The sequence below is a fragment of the Glandiceps talaboti genome, chromosome 5 (assembly GCF_964340395.1).
Source record: "Glandiceps talaboti chromosome 5, keGlaTala1.1, whole genome shotgun sequence".
Lineage (NCBI taxonomy): Eukaryota > Metazoa > Hemichordata > Enteropneusta > Spengelidae > Glandiceps > Glandiceps talaboti.
Genome location: NC_135553.1, coordinates 12807164 through 12818012, shown reverse-complemented (window position 1 = coordinate 12818012; position 10849 = coordinate 12807164). Strand labels below are relative to the sequence as shown.

The following is a 10849-nucleotide window of genomic DNA, read 5'->3' as shown; positions in this document are numbered from 1 at the left end:
AAACTTCTACACTTGTAAGACCCTGTCCTCTCTGTATGCCGCCAAAACTTGACTTCATTATATGTTTACATTTCCATTTCAGACTTGATTCAACTAAAAGAGGGCTACAGTCTTCAACAAGTGAAGTTCATAGTCATGTCACTTATAAAAAAGATCAAGCCAAGATTTAGTTTTGGTGTTATAGCAGACGTGCAGTATGCTGACTCGGATAACAAGATGAATTTCACCCAAACAAAATGGCGATACTATAGGTCTTCCTTGAAGCTTCTCAGAGATGCAGTCCAGACCTGGAACCAAGATCCCAGTGATGTGTCCTTTGTTGTCAACCTCGGAGACACAATTGATGCTCGAAATCTATATGAAGGAAGCAGGGAAACCAGCAAGACCGCATTGAATGCAGTACTTGATGAATTCAGAAAATTCTCAGGTAAAGTCCACCATGTATTGGGCAATCACGATGTCTATAATTTCAAAAAAGATGAACTCTTACTGAGTGACTTATACAGTGGTCCTCAGACTTCACCACAACTTAGAAATAGTTACTATGACTTCAGCCCTCATGAAGGTTTTCGTTTTGTTGTGCTGGATAATTACGATATTGCAATGCTTGGCTATGAGGAAGGAAGCTCTATTTATGAACAGGCGAAAGCAATACTGGAGAAGAAGAATAGAAATAAAGATAAGAATTCACCACAGGGACTACAAGGTTTGGATAGGAGATTTGTACAGTTTAATGGTGCCATGTCAAAATGTCAGTTACAGTGGTTGGATGGTATTCTGCAGAGTGCCTGTGACAAAGAAGAAAAAGTCGTCCTCTTCGGTGAGTTACTTTTAGTTCGCTGCTCCGAAAATATTTTACATCTGAGATTTATAATCACTTTCATAGAGTTGCATGCTTCATGTAATAGATTTTCAAACAGAGTTGTGTTTCAAATCTTGCCCAATAGAATTTAGCCAATAACATAAAAAAAAAAACCACCAAAAACTAATGGCGGCTCAAATTGATCACTGTATATAACTTAGTTTGAAGTGAATTGAAAGTGTAAATATAAAAAAAAAACTTTTGTATTTGAAATTCTCATACACTTTAGGCTACCCTTTAATTTAATTGCTGTAGTGCCATCACTGTCAATGAGTCATTCTAAACCTCAACATGTATTCTTTATCTTTCCAGGTCATACACCAATCCATCCATCAGCTTCAAGTCCTATATGTTTACAGTGGAACTACGATGAAGTGTTGGAAATCATCCACAAATACAACTGTGTAGTAGCATATTTTTGTGGACATGAACATGAATACAGTCTTGGCACAGATCATGGCATACACCACATTCTAATGGATGGCATAATTGAAGTAGAACCTGACAGTAATTCCTATGCAATTGTTGACGTTTACTCAAACAAAGTTGTCATGAGGGGGTTTGGCTTAACTCCCACTTTGGAAATAGAATTTTAACTTCATGAAGCTGAACATCGAAACTTCGCATGCATGTAGCATTAAGGGTACAGTGCTTGAAATTCACAGTAGTCACATGTCCGCAGACTACCAATTCTTGTGATGGGACTACCATAATAAGTAGCTGGTAGCCTGCTCAGGCCACCACTGATTATGTAATGACTTAAAGAAAGGAAGATTTACAAAACATAAAAGAATTTTAATATCACACATATTTCCAATAGAGGAACTCTGTTTTCAGTTGAGGAATATGAGACAATTAGTCACCATCCTTGGGCTACTGTTTTCTGAAAGTGGTACCCCACTAGGACTACCAAAGAAAAATGTTAATTTCAAGCCCTGGGGTACTGTTCAGATTTCTTAAACCCTAATGCTTGAATCCCACAGTCTAGGATTATTACGGTCTTATCAGCAGAGTCATACAGATTAAATAACATTTGTCATTCTGGATGATAAAGACCAGCCTTCTTTACAGCTCCACTGGATAACTGCTTCTAATTGTAATCTGATATTAGCCTGTAAAAACACTACATGTATATTTAGACAAAAGATTTTCTACAATACAATTTGTATTTTTAACTAAAAAATCGCAAAAAGCAAATATAATTGAGACTAGATTAATTAAGTACTACCTTTGATAAGGCCAAATTCAAAAAAAAATTGTGTGGTTCCAATAAACCCAATTTAAAATTAGGATGGGTAAGTAGGATTTTTATTGTATTTTTCATATATATATACATATATTTTGTAACTTTTTTGATCTGGTACAGGTTATGTTTTTCCCGTTGTTTGTCTAGAGCCCTTCCATATGGTCTGTACACAAGGTGATGACATCTTCAATTGTCACTATTTTTGCGTGACTTTGTAAATTGTTTCGATTTTTCAATATGTTTTTCCTTCAAATTGCCTCAAAAAAAATTTAGGGTAGGAAGTAAAGAACTAGGTTGGGTCAGGTTACTGGAACCAAACAATTTTTTTTTACCTTAGGCTTATAGTATATATTTATACATACATACATACATACATACATACATACATACATACATACATACATACATACATAGAGACAAGAGATTTTCTAAAATGCAATTTGTATTTTTAATTAAACTTTTGTCTGAATGTATATATATGTATTTATACATACTATAAGTCCTGTACCTAAAATTGGTATTCTAAAGTCAATGGTTCTGGATTACATAGTATCACCAGATAATTACTGACATATTTTTTTAAAAAGAACTTTTTCGTGTAAGGCAATACACATTTTAAAACTTGCCTTTCAGAAATTGTACAATTTCATTGGCATAATACTAAAATTGGACAGGAAGTTTTAAGAGAAAAATGTAAATTGCATGAGATTAAGGCATTTTATGTGATAGCTACAAATACTTTTTAGTTTCCACTGGTAGTATAGTGTATGTAAATTTTGGAATGTCAGGGAAAGACGCGTCATTTAAACATTTCAGGGAAAGTTATGTCATTCTAAACATTTCCAGGAAAGTTTTGACATTTTAAATATTTCAGGGAAAGTTATGTCATTTTAAACATTTCCGGGAAAGTTTTGACATTTTAAACATTTCAGGGAAAGTTATGTCATTTTAAACATTACCGGGAAAGTTTTGACATTTTAAACATTCAGGGAAAGTTATGTCATTTTAAACATTTCAGAAAAGTATAATGTCTGAATGTCAAGTGTATCCATTATATGACAAATTTTACAAAAGGATTGCAGCAATTTTTAAAAAAAAAAACATTTTGTCCTAACTACTAACTATCAGATTAAACAATTCCTGATTATCCGTAACTTTGTGTTATAGCATTACTATTGTGTATATAGCAGAGTTCTGTTGATCTTGAGGTTCTGTGGTATGTGTTGTCAGCTAAATCTTTAAATTGGGACTGTTCCAAGTCCTTCCTTTTACTTCAGCCAGCACAATTACTCTTGCAGATAGTTTCTTCATCAAGACGTGTAGTCAGTCTTATTTTGCAGCAGTCACAGTTCTACTTCTGTGCTTTCAGGTAGTGGCAAAGCCTCATAAGGCTCGAACTCTACTTCATTGCCAAAGTTCTGTTGATCGTGGGGTTCTTCATGACATGTGTTGTCAGCCAGATCTTTGCATTGGGACTGTTCCAAATCATCCCATTCACTGTTAAGACATACACTTATATAATCAACCCCAGTTTGCACTTGGCACAGTTCTGCTTCTGGCCATTCATTTACCTCAATATCATCATATGTCTCGAATTCTACATCATTTTCAGAGTCCTGTTGATCATAAGGTACTTCATAGAGATGGTCTTGCAGCTCTGCATCTTTAAACACAAAATGACACAAATTATTTTCTTGATTTTCATAAATATATATGCTTACAACATAATTATTTTATTCTCCAATACTTTCTTCATTCGACCAAAAAATATTCCTGACATATTTTTGTCACTTAAAGTCAAAGATAGGAAGTGACAGGGCCAATGCATTTATATGTCACTTATATTTTCCCTGGCTAAAGAAAGGAAAATACGTGGTATATCCCTATAATAACATACTAACATAAGGGAGCTCCTGACCTTCAGTAATTGCAAATAGAAGGGCCAGGGAAAGGGGTATAATTTACATTCAATTGACACAATTTTTTATCTAACTTTGCATTATTTTATGACTCTGGCATGATCCCACTGCTGCCACCAGTTCCACATCCTACTGCTACCACATCCCACCACTGCCACCATTGTAAAGGAATATCATGGCATATCATTGGAATGCAGTGAATTAACTCTTAGTTGTGGTATGGGGAGAGGAGCAGGTGCACAGTAGTAAAGTGGAACAGCATTGCAAGATAATGTGGTGGAGTGGAGATGTTGACCTCGGTCCTGAGGTTGTCAGTTGCATGTGCAATTAATCTTTGGTAGTTCTTGATTTCAGCTTAGGCAACAGATCAAAACACAAACACACACTGACTGTGATGCAATTACAGTGGCAAACAACAAAACTACTAATGTGATGGGATCTTACTACAGAGAAATCTAGAGAGAAAAATTCCCATTCTCTAGGATTTGAACCCAGGACCTCCTTACTACTAATCTTGAGTTCGAACAACTATACGCCACAGGCAGGTGGTGTTAAAAATGTTTTTCACTGAAATATTTTAATCATCGGGAAGGGTCATGTTTTAGGGAAAGGGCATTGAGGTCAGGTCACATTTTAGCACAATGGATGGGGGGGGGGTCATATTTTAGCCCAAAGGACGAGGAAGGTGGGGGGGGCACATTTTAGCACAATGGACAAGGAAGGCAGGGGGAGGGGGACACGTTTTAGCACAATGGACGAGGAAGGTGGGGGGGGGCACGTTTTATGCCACAGACTGGGCTTGATTTCCCCCAGCCTTCCCCCTTGTAATTACTGAAGGTGCCCCAATATATGTACATTTGAGAATTTTGCCAAATTACTGCATTGCTAACACTAAGTCGAACAGGACTGAGTGTGAACACATGAACATTAGATTTATGAGAAATTATATTGGGTTCTTTGGCTATTCTAGAAAAGTAACACCGTCTTTCTACCAGAACAAGTTTTCATACAAGACACACTCCCTCCCTCTCCAATACATTACTACCATGTGGCAAAATGGTGACATGATTTTTTTGTAAATGTTAAATGGTGGAAACAAATAAATCCTAGAAAGTATCTGCAATATGCAACAAATGCCTCCATTTTTAATATTGACCATAAAGGTAAAAGGAAGAGCAAAGGTCAAGGTCTTTAAATAAAGCTTGTTCCTTATAATGTAAGGGTAGGCACTGAGTGATGTCTCTATGTATTATAGTTTTTGAGTAATGCAGTCAGTAATGATTTTTAACCACACTATGGTAGCCATCTGGTCAAATTTCCATAACATAGTGACGTTCAGAATGATATATCATCTGTGTACCAGGTGTGTTTAAAATCGGATATTGCATGTAGGAAAAATGATTTATAGAGACAGACTGATGATGGAGAAATTGTTCAATATATTCCTCAATTGTGCAAGTTGACATAAGTAAGGTGGTTAAGGTATTTTCAACCATTCACTGCAAGGAAGTTTATTACTATCATTGTACATAGCGCCCATATAAAATTCTCTTCGACAAGTTAGTGATTCCTTTTCCCTGTGAAATTTACCATTCATTTGCCCTTTTTAGTAAAGTCAATTTTGAAGAACTCTAAAAAAATAATTCTCATCTTCACTCACTTGTTTGATGGTTTTCAGGAACTTCCGGGTCTTCAATGTGTATCTGGTGTCCTGCACCACCGCCATACGTCATAATCACAACATTACCATTTTTGTTGGCATGCAACTTTTTTCGACATACCACAATTATTCCAATGCTTGCACCAATGATGATAATTATTGATATTGTAACCCCAGAAGTGATAACTGGTGTAATTAATGCCAACGCTGAAGTCAGTTGCATTTGCATCACATGTAAAGAAATGACATCAGTAATAGCACAATTAAATATCTTATACAGTTACTGTGGTATACATACACCGACTGTTATTCAAGAGAGCTTTGTAAGTCACTGGCTGGTATACATACATATCCTGCTGCTGTGTACAGCATTTTCAAAAGAATGTGTTTAGAAATTGGGTTAGATGTCCTCCAATTTACTAAATTATTCACAGACATATATATATATATATATATATATATATATATATATATATATATATATATATATATATATATATATATATATATATATAATAGTATATGCACAAACACAAACGAAATAGGGGGGGGGGGGTTAGTGATTTACCTGGCGAATGTGTGACAGGTATCCTTGTAGTAGATTGCTCCAACTTGACCGTTGTTGATGACGACCGTGTTGCTTTACACTCAGGTACATTTCGTGGCCAATCACAGTAAAGCTGTCTCGGGTTAAAGAGTAACCCAGACTGACAAGGAGAGATGTGTTCCAGACCAGATCCACAATTGATATACTTGGTACAATCCACTGGGAATGGATACAAACCATCTGGTGCTGTTGAACAGTCTACTCTGCTTACGGGGGTGTTGGTTACTGAAAACGTAAGAATAAGCTTTAAGATCACAATACCAATGTTAGCAAGTATTAAATAATAAGCATTGGCAAGATTCTTTCATATTGACAGAAATCACCAAGTTCCTTGGTGTTTATCTGGCAAAAACTCTTATAATAACACTATTTGATTTCAAAGAATATTGCACAATATTTCTTGATATAATTATAGACAGTTTACAATTTATAATAGACAAGTCATATCACAAGTAGCGACTGGTGTACAGCTAGTATACGTTGCGCTGTTTGAAGATCTTTGAATTTATGGAAAACGTTAACTCTTTCCTGTGTACACGAACTCTGTAGCTGTGACTCAAGTCAAAATGAGAATTAATACTAGTATATAGTAAAGTTTATGACACCAAAATTGTATTGGCCACGTACTTGAATTTCAGGTTGCATATTCACACAGTTTTCAGTTGAAGCACAAGATAGTACATTCTACACAAAAATGTTATATTAAAATAAAAACAGCACACGTCTTAGGGATTTCGTGCATACCATACCTGGATGTGTATACGTACGTTATTTGTAGTAATTTCGACGTGACACCCCTCCCCTATCGCTTGTCCTATTATCCCATATATATGGAGCAACCACGAAGTAAAACTTGAGAATAAATTAAACTGAATAAACTCGGCATGTACACCTTCCATTCCACAATCACAGAGAGACAGACAGACAGACAGACAGACAGACAGACAGACAGACTCGGACAGAGTACTTATACAAAGAGTCACACACAAAGTCAAGGTAGACAGAGGGGGATCAACAAAATCAAGAGACATGCACAGAACGTGATGACTCTTAAGAATATGTCAGAAAAAATACAATTAAAGAGAAAGTCGTGAAGTGTAATATTTACAGGGCGAATTTGAGACAGGGATGCTTGCACTTGTTAGTTTGGCAGTCTGTCCCAGTGTCACTCTAACATTTGTTGTTGAAGACCGTATTTCGTCACACTCAGGTACGTTTTCTGGCCAATCACAGTAACGTTGTCTTGGGTTAAAGACTTTCCCAGGCGGACAAGGAGAGACGTGTTCCAGACCAGATCCGCAATTGATATACTTGGTACAATCCGCTGGGAATGGATACAAACTATCTGGTGCTGTTGAGCAGTCTACTCTGCTTACGGGGGTGTTGGTTACTGAAAACGTAAGGATAAGATCACAATACCAATGTTAGCAAGTATTAAATAATAAGCATTGGCAAGATTCTTTCATATTGACAGTATTCACCAAGTTCCTTGGTGTTTATCTGGCAGAAACTCTTATAATAACACTATTTGATTTCCAAGAATGTTTCACAATATTTCTTGATATAATTATAGACAGTTTACAATTTATAACAGAAAAGTCATATCACAAGTAGCGACTGGTATACACCTAGTATACGTTGCGCTGTTTGAAGATCTTTGAATTTATGGAAAACGTTAACTCTTTCCCGTGTACACGAACTCTGTAGCTGTGACTCAAGTCAAAATGAAGTTTTTGCCATGCACGTACTTGAATTTCAAGTTGCAGATTCACAGTTTTCAGCTGAAGCACAAGTAACAGTGCACACAAAAATTAAAATAAAAACAGCACACGTGCGTCTTAGAGATTTCGTGCATGGCATGCCTGGATGTATGTACGTCACTTGTAGTAATTTCCACGTGATACCCCTCCCTCTGTCGCTTGCCATATTATCCCATATGGAGCCACCACGTAGTAAAAATTGAGAATAAATTAAACGGAACAAACTCAGCATGTACACAATCACAATCACAGAGAGAAACAGACAGACAGACAGACAGACAGACAGACAGACAGACAAACAGACAGACAGACAGACTCGGAGATACAGACTCACATAGACAGACAGAGTACGTACTTATACAAAGAGTCACACACACAAAGTCAAAGTAGACAGGGGGGGGGGTCAATAAATCAAGTGACATGCACAGATACGTGATGAGTCTCAAGAATATGTCACAGAAAAAAATACAGAGAAAGCTGTAAAGTATAATATTTACAGGGCGAATTTGAGACAGGGATGCTTGCACTTGTTAGTTTGGTAGTCTGTCCCAAAGTCACTCTAACATTTGTTGTTGAAGACCGTATTTCGTCACACTCAGGTACGTTTTCTGGCCAATCACAGTAACGTTGTCTTGGGTTAAAGACTTTCCCAGGCGGACAAGGAGAGACGTGTTCCTGACCAGATCCACAGTTGATGTACCTGGTACAATCTGTTGGATGTACACGTGGATACAGATCTGTTCGTGCAGTGGAACAATATACTTCACTGACTGGGATGTTCGTCACTGAAAAGGTAAGGTAGAAAGTATATCATGCAAGGCACGTATATATATACTGATCACATGCTACAAGACAGACAGACGGACGGAGACTAAGTGGGGAGAGAAAGAGTGGAGCTCAAGAGTAAGCTGTGACATATGGGGGTAGGGAGTGACAGGGGGTGGTGAGAAACATGTCTAAGAGAGAAGTGGGGGTGGAACATTTACCTGACGAATGTGCGACAACTATGCTTGCAGAAGATTGCTCCAACTTGACCATTGTTGATGAGGACCGTGTTTCTGTACACTCTGGTACATTTTGTGGCCAATCACAGTTAAGCTGTCTCGGGTTAAAGAGTAAACCAGTCTGACAAGAAGATACGTATTCAAGACCAGATCCACAATTGATATACTTGGTACAATCCGTCGGATGTGGATACAGACCATCTGGTGCCGTTGAGCAGTCTACTCTGCTAACAGGGGTGTTGGTCACTGAACAGATAATATTACTCATGTTAGCACGTACTTAAATAGTTGGAATATCTATGCAACCAACGACCTCGGACAACATTGGAGATTGGTGTTAGAACATTACTCCAAAGAACACAAAAACGTTAAAAATAATGACCGGACTCTTATATGTACTCCATTTGTGGAAAGCTGACTACCGCAGCGAAGTGCCTTAATACGTAGCTTTTGGGAACATTTCCCATGATCCTGATTCAGTTGCCAAAATCAAGCAATTTCTTGTACATTGGGCTATTAGTACATTTTGCCATATTTAAGTTTTGTCAATTTCTAGTCCGAAAGTGATACAGAAGAAGATATATACGCATGCATCACGTTGCTGTTGATATCCTTTCTCACTGAATGGTGGCCGTATTTGGTGTTAAAACATCATTTGCACGGTACTTTTAGACCAAAAACATAAATACACCTTTTATCAGAGTTGGCCTTTCTGTTAGTATATTTATATTTGAATCTGGTCTTTAACCCCCCCCCCCCCCCCCGAGTATATCTGTGTTTATCAACTTTGCATTTATTAATGTTGTGATGTTTAACGAATGGTACCAAATTATATTGAAATTGGTATATGCCTAATTAGTAGAAACCTTCAATTATGCAAACGACTAATTAATATTCATTAGATGTTTCATTAGAGTCGATGCAGTAGTTTTTGAGATATTGTGTCCACAGAGACAGATAGACAGACAGACAGACAGACAGACAGACAGACAGACAGACAGACAGACAGACAGACACAACCAAAATCCATGTCCCCTAAGAAGGTTAGGATAATAGGACTTTTGGTGTACAGGAACTTGAAAAAATCGAACATTTAATGTTCAGTTAAACTTTATATACAGCTAATTATTAAATGCAATTAGTCGAACGACTTATTCAAATCAATATGTTCCTTGCTTGTCTGCGGCGACACAATTTTCGAGTATTTTTGGCTTTTATAAACTTAAGTTCATTTGTCAATATCATTAATTTATTATTCTGTGAAATTAACACAGTGCACATAGACCACCATGAAAAGTTCTAATGATAAGAATAACCGTGAATCGAGTTAATTGTAAGGATATCATACAAATAGTTGGCAACTGAGTTAACAGTTAAAACAACAACATAATAAAACGAAATCTCACCTCCAATTGCTTGTGTTCGTCTACAACAACACCATAACAGCAATAAATACGGCAGGATGACGTCTGAAAAGTCCATTACAAAACAAACACTTTACATATGGAGAACACTGCACAACGTCTCCATCTTATGCCTACCTACATCGAGTCGAAAATCTGACCAAACAACTGTACACTCCAGAGTTCAGAAGTCCATCCAATTCAAGTTCCAAGTAAAGAACTTTTAATTTGTATTCTAGGTACAGTTGGGGAATGGTTTCCTGTTGACGTCATAATAGAAGCAACGCCTGCAGTAGACCCGACTGATGACAAACAAGTCGGTCAATTATTTGGGTATCTAGATTGGTACATGGCCGAGGCATATTGGATTGCTTGAACTGTCCCCCCG

The 10849-nt window shown here is 37.1% G+C and overlaps 2 protein-coding genes across 4 annotated transcripts; one reads left to right on the top strand and one right to left on the bottom strand.

The window, feature by feature from the left end:
- The first annotated feature begins 127 nt into the window (after positions 1-127).
- Positions 128-1500, top strand: LOC144435644 (uncharacterized). Its single transcript, XM_078124241.1, has 2 exons — positions 128-820; positions 1175-1500. Exons 1-2 carry the CDS (start codon positions 136-138, stop codon positions 1456-1458), a joined length of 969 nt encoding a protein of 322 aa, XP_077980367.1. The 5' UTR covers positions 128-135; the 3' UTR covers positions 1459-1500.
- A 1048-nt stretch (positions 1501-2548) lies between these two features.
- LOC144435192 (chondroitin proteoglycan-2-like) lies at positions 2549-10709 on the bottom strand. 3 transcript variants are annotated; one of them, XM_078123766.1, is made up of 7 exons: positions 10465-10709; positions 9041-9304; positions 8552-8839; positions 7403-7684; positions 6256-6519; positions 5688-5894; positions 2549-3771 (listed from the first exon to the last, which is right to left on the bottom strand). In XM_078123766.1, the coding sequence occupies exons 1-7, from the start codon at positions 10538-10540 to the stop codon at positions 3452-3454; spliced, it is 1701 nt and encodes a 566-aa protein (XP_077979892.1). In that variant the 5' UTR covers positions 10541-10709; the 3' UTR covers positions 2549-3451. The 3 variants fall into 3 exon arrangements, with proteins under 3 accessions (XP_077979892.1, XP_077979894.1, XP_077979893.1); XM_078123768.1 differs by lacking the exon at positions 8552-8839; XM_078123767.1 differs by lacking the exon at positions 9041-9304.
- Positions 10710-10849: the final 140 nt, after the last annotated feature.

Bases quoted from the DNA above. Each gene is read 5' to 3' on its own strand.
- LOC144435192 (XM_078123766.1), bottom strand. From the start codon at position 10,540: ATGGACTTTTCAGACGTCATCCTGCCGTATTTATTGCTGTTATGGTGT. The intron at 7,685-8,551 runs GTAAATATTATA...TTACGTTTTCAG, and splicing joins CCCTGTCTCAAATTCGCCCT to TAACCAACACCCCCGTAAGC. The intron at 6,520-7,402 runs GTAAATATTACA...TTACGTTTTCAG, and splicing joins CCCTGTCTCAAATTCGCCCT to TAACCAACACCCCCGTAAGC.
- LOC144435644 (XM_078124241.1), top strand. From the start codon at position 136: ATGTCACTTATAAAAAAGATCAAGCCAAGATTTAGTTTTGGTGTTATA. The intron at 821-1,174 runs GTGAGTTACTTT...TTATCTTTCCAG, and splicing joins AGAAAAAGTCGTCCTCTTCG to GTCATACACCAATCCATCCA.